Below are 19,071 nucleotides of genomic sequence, written 5' to 3' on the forward strand. Positions count from 1 at the left end.
GTTTTCCCTCATCCTCTGTTTCTATAGTTGGTGGTACCATAAAGTGCTTCTGTGGTGCATTATTGGTGCCAACAAATGAGTTTGGCCTTTCTGAGTAATATAAATGCAAGAAGTATATGAACTTGCAGAAGAGGTTTTGTCTTCTTTGTTTAACGTGGGAGAACAAATGCAACAAACCAAAAAAGCAAAATCCAAACCAAAATGTTGTATAATCCCAGGTTTTATGTGTGCTAGCCCAGCCTGAGTTATGCAAGTTAAAAAAAGGCATAAGAGGGCGAGGGGAGGGTAGGAATTCCTGCCTCTGACAAATAGCAAGTTGGTTTTACTGTCAACATGTGTGAAGGAAGTGGAATTGTTTGGAGATAAGACTGCAGCTTTCTGGCAGCTTTTGTCTGCCTGCTTTGTGCCACAAATAAATCACTTGTGGTCTCTACACATGAACAGGGGAGGTGAAGAATTAAGATTTGTGTTCTTCTTTAGCAGCTGAGAGATTCAAAAGGCCCTTTGAGACAGTGTGAACTGAACTAAGGTGACATGCATCCTGTACTACCACTCTTACCAATGGTTGGCCACAGTCCTCAAAAGGAGTTTTAAAAATTTCACTCTGACATTTCTCCATGTTAAAATCTTTTGTTGGAGTGTTTGCAGATGCTCTCAAAGTAGTTAAAACTTTGGGAAACCAGCAGTACTAGCAACCAGCTAGCATTTTTTCAACTTGGGTCACTTTTCTTCCAACAGCTGCTGAAGTTGTGTGTCAGTAGGTGCAGGGAAACATGAGCTCCTGTACGTCTTCTTAGTTGTGATGGTTTTGGCAATGTTGAAAGTGACATACGAGGATGCAAAGAAGAAAGCTGATACCCATTGAGGGGACTTCAAAAGAGAACAGAAACAAAAGGTGGATTTGAAGGCGTTGAGGGCACAAGGAGCCCTGCAACTTTACTGTTGGCATCTGGTTAATTTTAGCATGATGCCACAAGCTAACCTTCTTCACTGATGCTAATCCATAAATTAATCTTTCTGGTTATTACAGCATCTCTTTTTGTTAGTGGATTCTTTGTCAAGGAGCTTAGTACTTTTAAGCTTATTTATATAAGCAAGTCCCTTGGAAGTTATGACAGAATAGCTAGTGTATAAATTCGTAGTACAGCAGCTATTTGAGTTATTCCACTTTGTTTATTCAGCAAGCTGCTCTGGAGAACCCTGACTCCTTGCCCATGTAGATGGGTCCTTAGTTAAATGTGGAAATTTAAGTTTTTTTAATGGCATCCCAATGGTAACACTCAGTTTATAGAAGTGTAATAAACTATGAATAATTGTGTGTGTATAAAAAAAAGACTGGCCAGGAAAAGTCAATTTGATTTATTGTCGAACTGTGAAATGGTACAGGATGCTTTTGTTTTATACTGAAGTAGTTTTATGTATCAGAGTAAAATCTTTCTCTCATAGTTTTAGTTGCTTGTGAGCACATATGGTGCATTTAATTTAACAGGAAGTCATCAAGATACTCATTTAATTGGGATAGATAAGAGCAGCCCAGATCCATGATGGCAGAGTGCTTTATCAGCATTGCTGACTTTCCTAAAAAGGGGCCCTGTGCTGTGCCTGGCGTGACGGTCACAGCAGAACAGGCTTGTGCTGAGGCAATGGGTAGAAGCATCACTAATGCACTCCTTCCAGTCAGCCAGCTGACAGGAGCAGATATTAAACAGCTCAGGGTACTGAGGCGAAGCTACGTCTCAATTGACCCCCGTGTCTCCTCCATGCCACTGCTCTCTGAGGCTGCAGCTGCCCACTGCTCTTGATTTCGACGGAAAATGCCCCTGCCTCCTGCTGGTAAGAGTCAGGATCTGTTGGGCATCCCTGTGAAATGTCAGATACCCTCTGCAAACCTGGGAGTGTTGGCTGCTTCTCCAGAAAGCTGATGTGGCTCACGTTTAGCTTGCATGACCTACATCTCTATGGAAGTGTTAAACATACAGGTACTAAGCTCCTGCCACAGCTTTCTCCTAAGCCAGCACTAATCCTCTCTAGGGTTGAACAGGGTGGTACTTCCAATATTGACTTGAATTTTTGAAGATTGACATGTGCCATTATGTTTGTACCACCTAAAGTGTTGAAAGGACACTCTTAGGCCCCTTTGTCAGATTAGGATCATCCCTTTCCCCCGTCACACAAAGTATGCAGTGTGATAACATTGTTCACGGGCTGGGCAGCAGCAGAAGTGTTTCTGTCCTGTGTGGGGGGAAATGGAAGACAATTCCTCAGGGGCTCTGGGCAGAGGATCTGCAAAGGTGAAAAGCAAAACTCTGGGTATGCTCATTCAGTAGCCATTAAACGTTTCAGTACAAGACCTTGATTTTTTGCTGTTCGTTTTTGAAAGCTGCTGTGTCCCAGTAAGTAGCACACCCTTTGTGTGCCGTGCTTTTGCTACTGCTCTTTCCAGCCCCAAAATTGTAGCCAGTGGAATGATGTGATTTGTTGTTCCAGAACAGTATTTGGTCAGCAGCCACAGGTGTAGAAGCAAGAGTGCTTGAGCATAGCTCACTGGGAACATGAGTTCGGCTCTGCAGTTGTCTCTTCAGATATTGAGAGAAGAAGGGTTCTCTTTGCAGTGGGTCAGAACTGGGTGGCCAGCTACAGCACAAACCTTCCAAACCGCGGTAGAATGTACTGCAACACGAAGGGATCAAGTTCAGAGGTTTTGCCAGCCCTACTGGATGGGTGTGAGGGCAGAGCCAGAGCAGCCCCGCTAGAGTGTCGTGGAGCTTTGCGGGGCTCTGGGTGCCCGGGGCACCGCGCCTGCCCTTCCCGGAGCGGAGCGCCGCTGCGGCAGTGGGGAAGGGAGCTCGGGAGACTACACTGCACTCGGGGCGAGTTTAGGGAGAAGGGCGGTGGGTTACTGAAGGGGATACAGAAGACCTTGTGGGGTTGAAAGGAGCCATTAGCCCTGAGCTTGTGGCATCTTTTGCAGGCCCAGAACCAGCTGGACATCAGAAGCAGTTTTTGGCTAACCTGCGCCTGCCGGGCCCGGCGGGACGAGCAGGGACAGTGGCCGCGGCGAGTGTCGCAGCTGGGGGCCGGGCCGGGGCTCTCGGCGCTGGGGCGGGCCGTCGGCAGCCGCCAACCCGAGCCCGGCCGCCCCTTCGCCCCTCCCCGGGGCCGGGCGCTCCCCGCGGCCAAGCGCTGGCGGCGCTGCGGGCGCGGCGAGAGGCGCGGCGGGCAGCCGGGCGGGCAGCGGCTCCATGGCCAGCATGGCGTGCGAGGTGATGCCCCTGCAGAGGTACGTGTCCAGCCGAGGCAAGCCCGGGGCTCCTCCGGGCTGTCCGGCACGGGGGAGCCGGGACTCAGACCCCGCCTGGGAGCGGGGATGCCCGCTCGGGAGTGCGATACCCGGCCCGGCGCTGGGGCAGTGCAACAAGTGGGGCTATTAGCGCATCTCCGGGGGTGGGAGATCTCCGGCGTCCTCGGGCGGAGAGGGGGATTCAGTGTAGCGCCCCGAAATCCACACAGCGCTCTCCGTGCGGGGTAGGAGCGGCTCTCAGGTGTAGAGGGACCCCGGCCAGCCCTGGGTCTCGCCGGCTCCGTGCCCGGGCGGTCCCGGGCGGCTGCTGTACTGCGGTACGGGAGCGCGGCCGGGCTGCCTGCACACAGCCCACCTCCGGCTGGCAGCTCACACACCCAGCCTGCCGCAGCATGGGCGAGAGGTTTAGTTTTCGGAGAAAAAGGGCTGGGTGTTTCCAGGGTGCCGGCGCACACCTCCCTTCAGCACCAGCTGTCAGCAGGTACCTGTGCTGGCATGTGCTCCCACCACGCTATGGCAGGGACAGCTGCAGTCAAGCTTCTGAAATGGCAGGGCGCAGACCCGCTGCGGGGAGGAGTGTACACAGCCCTTTCACTGGGTCATCAGATTCTTATTTTTACTTTTACTATTCGTTCAGTTCTCAAAATTAAGCAGTCTGTATCTGCCCTAGTAGTATTTGAAAGGCCTCAATATCAGTCTTTCTGTAATCTATGAAACAGTAAATAAAAAAAATTGACTGTGCCATTTCAGCACTGTGGTGGTGCTGTTTCAGCAGAAGCTGCAGAGTTGCTGCTTACTTGAACACAATAAAATAGTAACAGAAATTGCTGCCCAAACTGTTGTTGCCTTGATAAAGTGCAGGGTGTTCTGCAGGTAGGTGTGGAGAAAGTGTCTTTGGCACTATTGCAGTCATGGGGTTCCATGTTGATGACTGCAGAGAAGCAGAAGTATGGTTTGAATGTCTTAAAGAAGTGGTCACAGTGCATCATTTCTATTTGAAGGACCAGTCTCACATAATATTTTTAACCTTTCAAGGATCTGACTGTCCTATCAGTGGTCAGAACAAGTGGTTGTTATTGTGCTCTTGACTCTTCACCCCAGGGGGAGATAGGTTTCACAGGCTGGCTCTAATTAGACTCTTTGTTGTTGCAAGGACTAAGTCTTGATCAGTTAGAGATGCAATCAGCACTTCAAAAATGAGGCATTTTCTTCAAACTCCATTAAGCTGTAAGCATGGTACTGAATTGTTTTTGAGTTTTTCAGTTAAAATAATTCACTCAATTCTGGCTCCTTTTCCATCTCCTTGATCTGTTTTTAGACTGTGTATACTGTACTTTTTAGCACCTTGGTTTTTTTGGCACAGATTGCCAGATCCCTTTACAAAGGCATTCTCCAGGTTGCACCTTTATTTTCCTGTTCTTCCCTCCCTCAGGGCAGAGTTTCGCTGGCTTTGAGTATTTTTGTCAGCTTCAGGAAAGCTGATACCTCCAGTATTGGTTAGTACCAGCATGGATAGCACTATGTTTGTGGCTGCTGTGGGGTGGACAGGCTGATGTTGCTGTTCCAGCTGAGGACAAATTGCAGTGCATGGTTCCTGTTAATGGGTTTAATCAGAGTAGTGGCTCCCTTCAGGTTCTGTGATTTAGGACACATGCCAAGCTGAAAGAATCTGTCTTTCCCTCTCAAGAAAGGGAATGAGCTGCCTGCAGTAATCACACTTGGTTCCCTTCCTGGGTGAGTGAACTTGCTGCTGCCCATCTCCTGCAGGTGCTCTTCTCCATGCTCTCTTAGGGGACATGAGGCTGGCCTGTGCCTGCCATGGAAACCCTCCTGTGCTGAAGCAATACAAATGTGTAGCTGGTGTGTAAAACTTAGGAGAGGGAGAAGGGCTCTGTGTCTGCCAAGATATGTGTGAGCTGTTTGTCTTCCAGAAAATCATATAACGTGCTTACACAGAGCCATATGGACTGTAATGGTGTCATCCTATATATAGATATCTGTGGAAGGGCATGTGATGGGTATGGTGTCCTGCAGTGAAGGAGTGACAATGGGGATGTCAGGGTTATGTTTCATTGCATGGGAAGAGGTGGAAGGCCAAATGTATTGAATCCTCACTGCAGTAGATACTGTATTGCCCAAGCAGTGTAGAAGGCACCACTGAATGTCACATGGATTGCATCACTGATTTTCCAACAGCTTACCCACCAGTAATTGTCTCTTCTATTGCTATTAGGCTACCATCTTTTCAGAATAGCATTACCTTACTTTGGTATCCCAGCTTCCTAGTTAGAGTGCTACTAATGCTGTTAATGCATGTTTTGATTCGTGTATTCTAGCTCAGTCTATTGCAGCTTTAACAACAGCTGTGCCAAGCTGATGCCTGTGGCTGCCTTTGCCAGTAATATCTACCAATTTCTGTGGGAGATAAGAAAGGCAGGTACACACTTGGGCCTTGTTTGTGATCGGTGACCCCTGTTGCTTAACAAGTCAAGGTAGTGGAAGAGTGAAGCCATCACAAATATTTTTAGCAAATGTATCTGAAAGCAGTAGGGAATGTGACTGATGTGTTTCTGACCTGTACAGCAGCAGTTGTCTGCATGGGCAGTCTCACCTGCAGTTACCAGGATTGTTTGATTTACTTTATTGGTTGGTTTGTTTGGGATCTTTCACAAGTACCCAGCAGTTTAGCCTGAGAACACTGCTGTATTCCACCACCTTTTTTTTGTTTGTTTGTTTGTTTTGGGAGGGGTGGCTGCTGTGTTCTCTTTATCACATTTGTGAACATTTTTGTGTGTAAGTTGTACATAAGTAAATACGTCTGATCTTTTGGACTTTGCTATCACTTTCTATCCAAGGTACTGGGAGTGCTTGACAAGCCCTAATGAAGTATATTCTGGAATATGGATGTGAAGTATGCTCTCTGAGGGTGGAGAGAACTTGAATCTAGTTTTTTCTTTGTTTGCTTTGGGTTTGGGTGGGTTTTTTCTTCTGGTGGAAGAATGAAGAAAAATTTAAACCTGTGACTCTCATCTTCCTCAAGTCATAACTTGTTAGAAAATGCTATGTGAATTTTTTGTCTTCCAAGCTCAGATTTGACCCCTGTCTTATCACAGGTGTGACATGGTGAGTGTAGGAGCTTGTGGAAGCTCTTCCTCAGTACCACTGGGGGTGGAAGGCTCTGACTAAAAGAGGAAATTGGTGTAGAAATTTTCTTGGTGTTTGTCTCTGGGGTGTCCACCTGATTAAGCAAGAAAATATTAATATTTGCCTAAAAACTGGCCTCTTAGATACCTTTATTTGAAGTGTGCAAGCTTTTAACAAACAATCCTGAAACTGAAATCACTGGTTACCTAGTAACAGTTCTTTGCCATTATAATGCAACAGGTATGTGTGTGTGTTATGCAACTTCACTGTTAAATTCTGAGAAGAGGTGAGACTTTGGCTGGTACATTCATTCTGCCTCTTTCTGAGCCATTTTCTGGTTTTATCCTAGTGAGGACCATTGCCAAACCACAAGTAAAAGAAAAGACGCTGCCCCATCTTTCATAATAAGACCCAACTAGCTTAAGAAGTAAAACAACAAAAGTGAGCTGTTTAACATTGACGTCATTTTATAAAAGATAAACATATTTGCAATCTAGGAGGATAGTAAGCAGAAAATAATTACACAAAATTATGCTGTCAAGGGCTCCGGGACATTCAGGTATGTTAATATAAATGGAAAATCTGCCTCTTGCTCACAGTGGCACTTAATCAGCAAGAAGTTCTGCTCACTTCAGCTTGCCATAGGATAGGCTATATACTTCCCTGATCTCTAATGTTGCTTTGAAGTAGGAGGAGGTGTGCAAAAAGCCTTCAGTATACTTTTTTTCCTATTCAGGTGATATGCTTCAATCTCAGTGCCCCCTCACATACAGCCTGCACAGTTATGACTCTGGATAGATGCCTGTGCTGTGTCATTTATTTGAGAGATCTGTAGGAAAAACACCCTGAAGAAACAGCTTTGAGGAAGATGATGGGATCCTTTGGAGTTTAATATTTAAACCAGTTCACCTCCAGCCAAGTAACTAGAGATATTTTGCATAGTATGATATTTTTGCAGAATAGGCGAGTTCAGAGTCAAGAATCTGGGTTGTCAGCCTTGGATTTTGACATGTGGCTCATTTGCTGAGTAGCTTACTTAATTTTCAGTGGTGTGCATGGTTAGGTGTAAGCTCAACTATTGTGGAGACTGGAGATAAATATCTGAAACAACACGTTATGGTTTTGGCTTGTTAAAGTTACTCTTCAGGGCAAATGGAAATGTTGGCATGGAAATAACTCTCACAGGAAAATAGCTGTTGAGCATTTGTTTTTTAAACAGTGCATATATGGCATTCCCTCCTCCCCCTCTGTTTAAGGATATAGAGCAAGGGTGGCATTGCTCAAGGAATGAGGGTAGGTCCTGACTTTAATGATGACCATTGTATCATTGCACTGTTGTGACGTTAGATTAAATTTATGGTTAATCTTGCTTCAAGGATGGTATTATTCTTTCTTCTTTTGCATAATGTGCCTCAATATTTATTTGAAGGAAGTTTATTTTGAAGGATTTATTTGAAGGCAAAATCTTGTGTTGCCTGCTGTTTCTCATTTGCAAAAACATTGCCTTTTACCCACTGCTGCGAAGCACAAGCTATGAGTAAATAGCTCTATTGAGAAAATAAGCATGCAATAAATTTTCATGAGGTGTTTCAATCTTGCATTTTTTTGCAACATTGAAATAACTTTTATGGGGAAATGACTTGGGTGGGTGAAGTGCTGAAAAATTTGTGAATAAGATGAGACCTTCAGCAAAAAGCACTACTGTGGCCTCAAAATCAGTGTTTCCTTGAAGCTGTTTTTAGTGTTGTCAGTGTTGAATGTCATAATAAGTAAGTAAACGATATTGTTAAAATTCTCAGTAGTTGCAAGAATTGTATGTCTTTTAATCCAAGGAGGCATAGGTGTTCTGAATGATGAGAAGAAAACAAGAGGGAGAGAAGTTTGAAACCTTAAGAAGTCACCCAAATGTAGCCTTCCTTCCCCTCCCTCCAAAACCCGTATTAACTTTTGATATCACTGAATTTTTCATTGGCTTTTTGTTGGATTGCATAAAAAATAAAAGCAGCTATTGCTTTGCATTAAAAAAGTATTCTCAATAAAAACCAACTGCACTTCTTTCGAAGTGGAGAATTTCTGTGGTAGAATAGAAAGGGACCCATTCCCTTATCTAACATTTGAGGTCAGAACAAACAGAGCCTCTGGCAGGGCATTAGGAAAACATGACCTTGGCTGAGCAGCAAGACCCTGCCAGTGTCTAGGCTCTTCATCTCCGGTGCAAAATGTTGACCCATGAGTCAAAGTACATTTTCATAATTGTAGAAGAAAAAAAAAATCCAACAAAAAAACCCCACAAAGCTAAAATCTGGAGTACTTTTTTTTTTTTTTTATTTCATCAATTAAGTGTCCCATTTAAGTTTTCAAAAGAGATGTGGAGTGGGAAAGCAGCAGTAGCTTTGCAATGGAGGTTCCAGTGCCAGGAAACAAAGACAGAAGAGCTGCTGCTGGTTAAGTGCAAATGAAACAAGGAGGAAGGACCTGAGCCACTCTGACCTGTGGGGGAGCTCAGGCCAGCGAGGAGAGGGCTGAGACAGGGGTATTCCTGATGCACACAAATAAATTGGGAACTTTCCATCTAAATGGGTGTTCTACAACAGGCTCAGCACCTCCCTTATTCTGCCTGAAGGGCAAGATGATTTAAAGGCTGGGCTTGTTCTGAGAGGTGTTTCTCACTCTCAAGGATTCTGTGGTTCTATGAGATGTCAGAGAAAAAAAAACCAAAACAAAACAAAACAAAACAAAAAAAAAAAAAAAAAAAAAGTGATTACATGTTTAAGAATGTGAGGAGTGAATGTAACATTGCCTGTAACATTCCTCTTGCAAAAGAGAGAGGCAAAAAAGGATAACTCTCCTGTAATGCAAATTCATCATTTTACAATTAGACTTCACCCAGGCTTTCCTATTTCCTTCTTCAAAAACAGAATGGATGTGCCTGATAATCCCAAGGTGTGCTAAACTGACTGGTGGGCTAAACTGCTGTTACTTCCAGTCTGAGAAACTTTTTATTATTTCAGTGGTGGTCACAAATATACATATTACTTCTTTACCCATGAAACAGACAGAACAAGTGTGGTTTGTTGTGGGTTTTTGTTTGTTTTGGTTTTTTTTCTTAGTTTGGCTGGTAATTGTTTTGGTTTTTAGCGGGAAGGAAGTTGTCAGGTAATCTCCCAAGTATTTCATGGAAGTGATTAATTTCTGTTTAATCCCTGGATTTAGGGGAGCTATTTATATGCTTAGCAAAAAGAGTCTGCTGTATTTTGCACTCACCTGCTTGGCCAGGTAATCAGTGATAGCTGAATAAATAACGGGAGTTTTTTAAAGTTATTTCATGCCTTCTGAACATAAAGCATATGTAAATCTGGACAAAACTTTGAGGATAAAAAATCGCAACCAAACAAAAAAACCCAAAATATAATTCACTGCTAAGCCTATTTGTCTAATGGATCAGTTCTTTGCTGGGCAAGGTAGAAATTTAGAAGATTTTTATGGTTTTGTTAAAAGTCTGGATTTCATTCTACTTAGGTTGGAGGTCTTCACCTGAGATTCAGCTACTGCTCATTTGCTGCGCATGCCAAACTATGAACCACTATTGAGTAAGAGAAGATTTTCACAGATACAATTATTACCAACCATATGAAATCTTGAAACTTGATTATCTAAATGAAACTGATATTTGATTTTTGTCTTCTGTAAGAGCTTCTTTCTCTGCCATTCCCATCTAATGGGCTTAAAATATTTGTTTCTCCTCAATTTCACTGTATGCGTGGATAAATTTTTGCACAGTTAGAAAACTTGCTTGAACTTAAGAAGCATCCAGTTGCATTTGCTGTGGAAGAAAGGGAAGGAAATGCAAGATGATTCAGAGTCCCTGCTGAATACTACTTTTTCATCTGCTCTGTCAAAACAAATGTTGGATGCATAAACGTAAAAGATTATTTGGACTTTGTATGATTGAGCTGCTTTGATTTGGAAGTTAATTACAAACCTTGAAAAAAGGAGGGGTGTTTATGATAGAAGAGAAAGCATGGTTGGTGTGGCTTTATTAACTGCCACTTGTACATAAAGCAGCGTTTGGTGTTGTCATTTGAAGTTGCATTAATGCGCAGAAATCTTGATGGCACTGTGAACTTTCATTCATGTGAGAAAAGATTTTTCATGTTTTCTGTCCACTACTTGTATTTGCTTGCATTGAGATTACAAGTACAGCTGTTAATGCAGTGAACTGAACATAGCAAAAAAACTTAATCAGCAGCTTTGTTAATTTAAAGTGCTTTCTTTAAGTGCCAAATAAAGTGATAGCATGCATGCATGGGAGACTGCATGCCATCAGGGGAGGGAGAGGCAGAGGTTCCTACCCATGTCTTTGTTGCAGGTTGTCTTCAGGGAAGGCAGTAATGGGTATTTCCATGTTTCCATCAACTTTTTCTTAGCAGTCTCAAAGCTGTAGCAGCTTCTCATGAAAACTCTTCAGGTGCTGTTAGCTTCACTTGGCAGGCGGGCTCTCTCCACCTGCTGTGCACTGGCTCTGGGAGCAGCAGCAGCTCTGGGCACTGCTGCTTGCTCAGGCTACTGAGAACAGGCTGGTGGAAGTGGCAGCAAGGTTTCCAGTAGCAGCTGTGCTGCTCCCAGTCTTCTTGGGGAGCTGCTGAAAGCTGTCCAGTCACTGTTGCCTTTCAGAGGTGATGAAGTTTTGGCAGACCACACTGATTTCAGAGGCAGTTTCTCTTCCTTCTGGTCTGCGGTGTTTGGTGTTACCCTCAAATCGGGTTTCCTGCATCATGTGCTTTAAGGTCTTTTCTGTAGATGTCTGCTTGTGAATCTTTCCATATTCTAGTTGGGGGGTTGAATCCCTGTGATTATTTCTCTGGAATACTGGCTTGCTTATCTGTCAGCCTGCCTTTTTGACTCCCTTGTATCTTGCCTTCTCCCTTATGCTCTGCTCCCCTCAGTGAATTTGGTGTTCCTATTTGTGGATCTGTTATAACATTGGCTGGGTTGGAAATAAGCCATGGTTAAATCTGCCTCTGGCTCTGTGCAGTGTGAGGGCAGGGTACTTACCTGGCTGCAGGCCAGTTTCAGCTCACCGTGCTGAGGAAGCTTCATGCTGGCTCCAATGGAAGCTGCAGAAAGTACCTGAGTACTTGATTTCCCAGTTGCAAATCCTACAGAGATGTTTATTTCCCCTTTATTGAGTGTTTAGAGCAACTTTTATAAGGCAATAAATAAAATCCTTCCAAATTGAAGAGATCATGTGATGCTCTGTCCCAGCTCATTGTTACCCATGTGCCAGCCCAGGCACGATGAGCTGGATCAGGGCTGGTAACTCACTTGCCAGGTGGTTATGTTTGGGGCCAGGCCAGCTGATGACTATAACACAACTAAACATTTTGTCAGGGGACCTCTAAGCCAGCCAGTGGCAATCCCTGATCTCAAGTCTACAGAAATGTCATTCAAATAAACTTTCCACAGGAGTGATAAAACTAGGGAGTAGGTAGCCTGATGCATACACCTGTGGTCATGGCTGTTTCTTTGGTTACTCAAGATGTCCTTTGTTTTTTTTTCCCAAATTTGGCTTTAATAGGCAGATTGTTTCATTCTGGAGCAGCAGACAGCAAAGGACTCCCTTGGTTTTTCTGGCAAAATGCTTTATTGTTGCTATGGGAATAGCCCTAGCACTGTTGCAGAGTCAGAACGACTCCTGGCTGTCTAGCAGGAGATCTGTTACGCCACATTTGTGGACATTGGGAAATGAGTTGGATTGCCAGGATTTAAGGAAAGTAACTTAAAGCTTTCACCAGAGGACAAAACAGACTTAAGTGTTACCTCTGTAACGGGTGCGATTTCACTTTTGTTGTCTCTGCTTTTTAAGAGTATCTTGAGCTGCAAATACAAGACAGAGCTGCATACTAACTTACCAAATATGTTTTGTTTTTAGCTCCCAAGAAGATGAGCGGCCTATGTCACCCTTCTACGTGAGGTATTTACTCCGTTGATTTCATTTATTTTTCTGTATGGGATTGACTCATTATTGGAATTAAATGTGGGGAGGGGTTCAGAAGTGCTGAACAGAAGCAAAGTGAGCATTAATTTTGCATTTGTAATTATTGCTCAGTTAGTGGGATGAGTCTGTGTACATACCATCTCTGTTGCGATTCTTTTGTAGAGAGGAGGCCCAGGGTTTAAGGCCTTTATTACAAGATGGACGTGGTTTTCCTCTTTTCTTTGGTTTGTTACGTATCTTAGATGCCTGAGTAGCTTATCTGCAGGCGCAGGAGAGATTGCTGCTACAGAATTTGAGGAACTGGCAGCATGTGCTGCTCAGAAAGAAACCAGGAACCAGATGGTGAGTCAGCAACCCATCCAGTTCCCTGCTGCAGCCTAGAAAAGCAGGAGAGTGCCTGGGTACCCAGCACGCCTCACTGGAGGGAATGGTGCTCATGCTGCATTTGAACAAATTGTTTCTTGTTTTGCCAACTGGAGGGCAAAGTCAGTGCTTGTAAAAGGGGTCTAATTCTTTTGACGGCTGTGAAAGTTTGCTCTGCTTGCTTCAGTAGCAGGCTCAGTTCCAGTGCTTTCATTTATACTTAGTGGAAGAACAGGAGCCAGAGCAATTAACAATGAAGGGCTGCAGAGGAGGAAGGGCCAGATATTATAATTGGGTTCCTTGATCTCTACAGAATTGAAACAAATAAAAAGAAATCCCAGTGGTGCTTTTTGTGAGAACAGTGATAATTGGAATTCTTACAGTGACGTCTGAAATTTGTTAATCTCTGGCATATATTCCTGTTTTTCTTTGTAGCTTGGGTTTTTTCTTAAAGAATTTTTCTAACATGAAGCACAGAAGAAGTGCAGTTAATGCATACTGTGCAGAAATGTCTGTCAGGGAATTGTTCATGGACTAGCCTGGTTGCATGATTGTGTTTGCCTTCAGGTTGATGCACCGTCATTCCCTGCAATCCATTTGTGCAGATGTTTCCCAGTCTGTGCCTCAAAAGCTCCAAATTGTCAAAGGAGATTCTGCCTTTTCCTTCAGGAGATTATTTTGTAGCTGCATACATACCTTCCCCTGTCTCACATTTTGCCTAGTTTAAATCTTCATATCTTTCCATTGAAAATTGTCTGCCCCTTTGTTTTTCTTTCTGGCTAAATGTGACCTTCAAATGATTTTAGGGTTTCATTACATTTGTATCTGTCTTACTGCTCAGAACTGTCCTTCCAAGCCTTTTCCTGGATTATAGAAAGATGATCCATGAAGGAGATTCTCTTTGGCTGACCTTGTCAAGATCACCAAGGAGAGATGGGGAGCAAGGAGTGGACCTGAGAAAACTAATACCAAAGCAGGACATTTCTGAGAGGAAGGGAGCAAATTTGAACATCTTAAATAGAAATGCAGGCTTATGAGGGGGGAAAACAGAGACTGAGTGTGTCCAGTGAAATGAAGGGATGGGTTTCCATGGGAATCTGCCTTGCAAATAGGAAGTGAACAGTCAGGAATAAACACATAGCTGGGGAGTGAAGAAATGGCTGGTAGGAGTAGAGAGGGAGCTGCACACCTTGATACGCAGGCTCCTTGCCAAGCCCGTGTCTTTTGTAACATTGCTGGGATACAGTTACGTGTAAATAAAGGGAACAGCTTGTAAGTCTTGCTTCTGTTTGTAACACATCAGAAATCCTGAGGTCAGTTGCCAAGTGTAGTTAATTTAGCAGGAGAGCTGGTGCTGGCTGGGTGATTCCTGGTGCTTCAACAACTGAGAACTTGAGTGGGTGGCCAGTTTTTTCTGTGTAACTTTGAAAGTTCAAGTTGTTGCCCCAGAGGCTGTGCATGACATATGTAGGAGTTGCATTTCACACCATGGGCAAGGAATGGAAGACTGTCTGCTTTAGCTGTTTGATGGTCAAATCTATTTCTATTACTGGTTGCCACACTTTACATAGCTTGAAATACTGCTCAAGTAATCCTTCAAGGGAATCATGAATATTTGGGCACAGGGCGGTCACTGCTGTGTTCATGCAGTAATTCCATATAGATAATTATGCAACAAGTTAAGTAAGTGGGAACAAGGGCTCTTTAGCTTCCAAACACTGCATAATACTTGGCTCTTGCCAGACGGAAGGAACATTGTGTCCCTCTGTCATGATTTAACCCAGCCAGCAACCAGCTGCCTTGCTCACTCCCCCACCAGCAGGATTTGGTAGAAAACTGGAATGGTAAGAGCTGGAAAACTCATGGGTTGAGATAAAGATAGGTAATAGGAAAGGGCCATGCACACAAGCAGAGCAGAACAAAGAATCGATTCAGTGCTTCCCATGGGCAGCCAGGTGTTCAGCCACCTCCAGAGAGCAGGGCCCTGTCACATGTAGTGGTTACTTGGGAGGGCAGATGCCATCACTGAAAAGATCCCCTACCCTTCCTCTTTTTCCCCCCACTCTACACACTGAGCATCATGTCACATGGTCTGGAATATCCCTTTGGTCAGTTTGGGACACCTGGCCTGGCTCTGTCTCCTCCCAGCCTCCCATGCACCCCTAAATTCCCTGCGTGTTCAAAAACCAGAAAAGGCCTCGGCTGTGTCTAAGTCCTGCTCAGCAATAACACAGACATCTCTGTATTATCAACCCCATGTTCAGCATAGATCCAGAACACAGCCACATACCAGCCAGTGGGAAGAAAATTAACTCTACCCCAGCCAAAACCAGCACACCTTCTATAAATCAGTTTCAGTAGGATCAAATCAGGCTTGATTATTTAGTGCTGTACCATGTCAGCTTACAATGGAGATGTTTCCCTGGTTGATGTTTTTAATAATAAAACAAATGCTGAAACTCTTAACTTTTAAGTCAGGACTATCAGAACGCCACCAATAAATATACTGTTTCTTAAAATGACACTGGTTGTTTTTTTTTTCTTTCAATATTGGGTAAATCAAGACTTTTATCACCACTGCTACTTTGTAAGAGAATAAACAGAGTGGTAACACCAGTACAACCATGTTATTTTTTTTAAAGACTTTCCAGAGAGAGGAAGAAAAGGAGTATACTTAATCTGTCTGATGTCAGCAAAATGGTTTATGTCATGGCATCTATATGGAAAAAGTGGGCAAGAGTACTAGAAGTTAAAGATAGGTAGGGAGGAGGTGAGATCTATAGATATTGCTGGTAGGAAAGGAAGGGGATTGCTGCTGGAGATCCTTTAGTGTCATGAACTTCTTTTCCTTGATAGCCACTAGCATAATAAAGTCAAATCATGTTCATTAATTGAGCTTATAGCAGAAATTTAGGAGCGTGAAGGGGTTGGCAGTGTCCTCTGGGAGAAAATATGTGACAGTGAGATATTATATAGAGTGAGATATATAGATATTTATTAAGTATCTCACTGTCATATATATATATAAGTATTTTATATATTTATAAATATAAACATCAAATGTAAGATATATACTAAAAGAAATAATAACATAAGTAATAAAGTCATATACCTGAGGTCTAATAATGAAAATCTTTGCCCTGAAAGAGGAGTTCCTCACATTTGGAAATGCTAGGGGGAAAAAAAAGATGTGAACATACTTGTTCGTGGAGGGATGAAAGGGAAGTATGGGATAAAAATACCTAAGTTGAAGTAATCACATGACAGTGGATGTATAAAGGAAGTATTTTCAGTACTTAGAAGTATGGATACATCTGTACAAGAGACAAGTGAAGCCTTAAATACTTTCAAGTCACTCATATTCTAATAGCTTTAGGTTGTGAAAATGATTAAAGAAATGGGAAGACTGTTACAAGATGGTGAAAAGAGCATGGAGATCCTAGCTACTGTAAGAAATTAACCAGAGCACACATATTCCCCCTGAGTTTTAGACAGAGAGGGGAGGATGTTATGTTAATAATGATACTGATGCAAGAGACAGAGACAATGTGTACAAATAGTTTATTAATCTGTTTGGGCAGAAAATTATTAATTTTGTAGCTGGAGCCCTCTCTCATTGGGCATAATAAGGATGATGTCAGCTTGACCAGTTTGACAGACCTGGGGTTCTAATCCATTCACCTACTGCTGACCAGAGTTATCTTCTCCCTCTCTGTAGTCCTTGATTAGATAATTTGTTGGCTCAGCTGTGCTCAGTACCAGGCAAGAAGATTTCTATACTCTTAAAAGAAGAGGAAAACCTTGCTAGGTGATTGATTGTTCCAGGGAGTCACGCCTGAAGGGTATTTACATTCCAAAACCTTTTGTAACAAAACCTTGTGGTAAAGGAAGTTGAGATTGTTAAAAGGTGCTCGTTGTATAATTCTTTAGTGAGACTGTGAATACCAGCTGCAGGATGTTTGAGTAATCAGTACTGAGAACACTCAGCAGTTTCAGGTAATGAAGCAGCAAGTCCCTGTAAGCACAATTCCACTCTATTTGTGCAGCGAGTTCTCAGCAGACAGGGAATCTTCAGGCATGCTTTGTGCTGGCCTGTGTGGCTTAGATGTGATGTTAGTCATGTAGATGCTTTCAGAGGAACTCCCTGATGAGTATGTCCTGAGATAAGCCAGAGTGGTATCACAGGGGAGAAAAGCAAAAGCTTTGTAGTGAGGAGCTTCCTTGGTAACATTCCGAGCATTAAACTGAATTTGCAATGAGACCTGACATCACAAGCAGTGCCAATTAAATACCCATGAGTGCCAGGCAAGACATTGGACAGTTTTGCCTGGTTCTTTTCCTAGAAGTACTCCTGCAGGCATTATTCATTACGAGTGGCTGTTTCTCCTTTTAACAGTTTTTATTAGAGACAACTATTTAAATAATGCAGGTCAGGTATTCTTACCCTAAAGTTTATTGGGTAAGGTGTTTTATGGTGTTTGTTCTCAGGCCAGTTTCCTGAAAAAACTGGAAAACTTTGCTCTGGATTTCATACCTGCTCAGAGATTTGCTTGGCCACCTTCACACTGAACACTTGTCCCTCCATGGGAGGTGCCATAAGAGGTCCTAAGTGCACAGGAGTGCTGGGCTCCATCACAAATGTGGTGTGTGTTTATGTCCATCACGCCTGCACTGGCTGAAAGTAACCGCCCAGCCACTCGGTGTCCCTGCTCTGGGTGCCTGGCTGCCGTGCAGCTCTGAGGCTCCCTGGGCATTATTTCCCTGCTCTGCAGGAGAGCCTGCACAGGCACAGCCGTGCAAATTCACCAGGCTGAATCATGGGGCCTCCATGAATCCCCTGCAGGCTTGTCTCTGCTCCAAGCAGTAGGTGTCAGTGTGCATCTGTCATAAAGGAGGTGCAAGTGAAAAACCTTAGGAATCCTGAATAAAGTTGATTTTAGTGGGCTTAGTTTTCTGTGTAGTAACGAAGTAGTGTAAAAAATAATTTACCACGTTTAAAGGAAGCATAATTTGAATGGAGCTTGTGAAAGTGTGAAGGTGCTGAGAAAGTAATGAAAGTGTGTGATGGGGCATCCCAAAACCTAAGAGCACACCCCTTTTGTTTTGTTTTTAAACTCATTATTTTCACATTTTGTATGCCATCACAACTCTTCTCTTTGGAGAAAGTGTGTCAAATAAAGTAGTTGTCTTAAAATGTATCCCATGTGAGTTAGCAGTATTGCATGTCACTGTGTGGAGAGTAGATAGCATTTAGACCGTATAAATACCTATGAATAGGAACTTCCTAGATCAGGGATTGAAATACCATATTCAGGAGAACTTCATGAATTTCCCATCTGTTATGTCAAAGTCATTTAAACATCCTCAACCTTGCTGGAATAGCAAAATGATAAAGTTTTTGCATATATTGAGGCTTTCTTACCGTTGTGCTTGGCTTTTAAAAAAGCAAAAAAACAAGAACAAAAGCCACCTTTGCTTCCTGAATAATGCAGATGGACTGTAAGTATATGTCAGCAACAGGTGACTTTAGTACCAGACTGCAAGTATAGCCTATGAATTAGGCCATTAGGTATTGTCAAGAATTAATTAAATGACTTCATAAATGGAAATCCAGTCTGGGAAAACACCATGCCAGTATGTCAGTTTGCTAGTTTGCTCTATTTGATGTTTTTTCATTGCTCTTCTTGTCTAGATGCTAAGATACTTTACTCAATAGTGGCTTGACTGAAAGAAATCAGGAGAAAGGGTATTGATATCAGATTCATTGATATCCACCATGTGCTATCACAAGAGGCCCAACACAGACCAGACAAGCTGCAGGCATTGCATGAGAGAATTCTCACTCTGGTGCACATCTTTTAAACTTAGGGAGGACTAGTTAGGGGGTGCAGGTGAGATTTAATGGTGATGGAAGATAGCACCTTCTTGTCCTTGAGGCTGAAACAGAAGAAAGGAGGCCGTGAAGTAAGAGTTTGCCTTACGTGTGAAGTAAGACATTATCTAGAGCTGATAGAGCACCTCTGAAAGTGAGCAGAAGACTTGGGTAAACAAGTTAGACAAAACTGGGAAGTGATAGAGGTCAGACTTCCCAGAAGGAAAAGCATGAGGGTCATAAGAAACCAGTTCAAAAGTTCATAGCACTTGAAACAGCTGTGTGCCTTTATGCAGGTTTCTGGCTGGCTTTCTGAAAGTAAAAGTCCCCCAGCACTGAGAAACTGTCCTGCTACCTTCAGTCACCTGAGGAGAACCTGTAATTTCTGTGAGA

At 43.2% G+C, this 19,071-nt stretch overlaps 1 protein-coding gene across 9 annotated transcripts in view; it reads left to right on the top strand.

The window, feature by feature from the left end:
• The window catches only part of FAM13A (family with sequence similarity 13 member A), a 121,036-nt gene that overhangs the window by 59,940 nt on the left and 42,025 nt on the right, over positions 1-19,071 (top strand). For 7 of the 9 annotated variants that reach the window (XM_041488232.1, XM_041488234.1, XM_041488235.1 and 4 more), the window contains exon 7: positions 12,378-12,419. In XM_041488232.1, the coding sequence (XP_041344166.1) occupies positions 12,378-12,419 (42 nt within the window). Of the gene's footprint in view, positions 1-3,082; positions 3,281-12,377; positions 12,420-19,071 lie in introns of those variants that run through there. The other 2 variants (XM_041488239.1, XM_041488238.1) reach the window with 2 other exon arrangements.

This window comes from Pyrgilauda ruficollis, unplaced genomic scaffold (assembly GCF_017590135.1).
Source record: "Pyrgilauda ruficollis isolate IOZ18807 unplaced genomic scaffold, ASM1759013v1 scaffold89, whole genome shotgun sequence".
Classification (NCBI taxonomy): domain Eukaryota; kingdom Metazoa; phylum Chordata; class Aves; order Passeriformes; family Passeridae; genus Pyrgilauda; species Pyrgilauda ruficollis.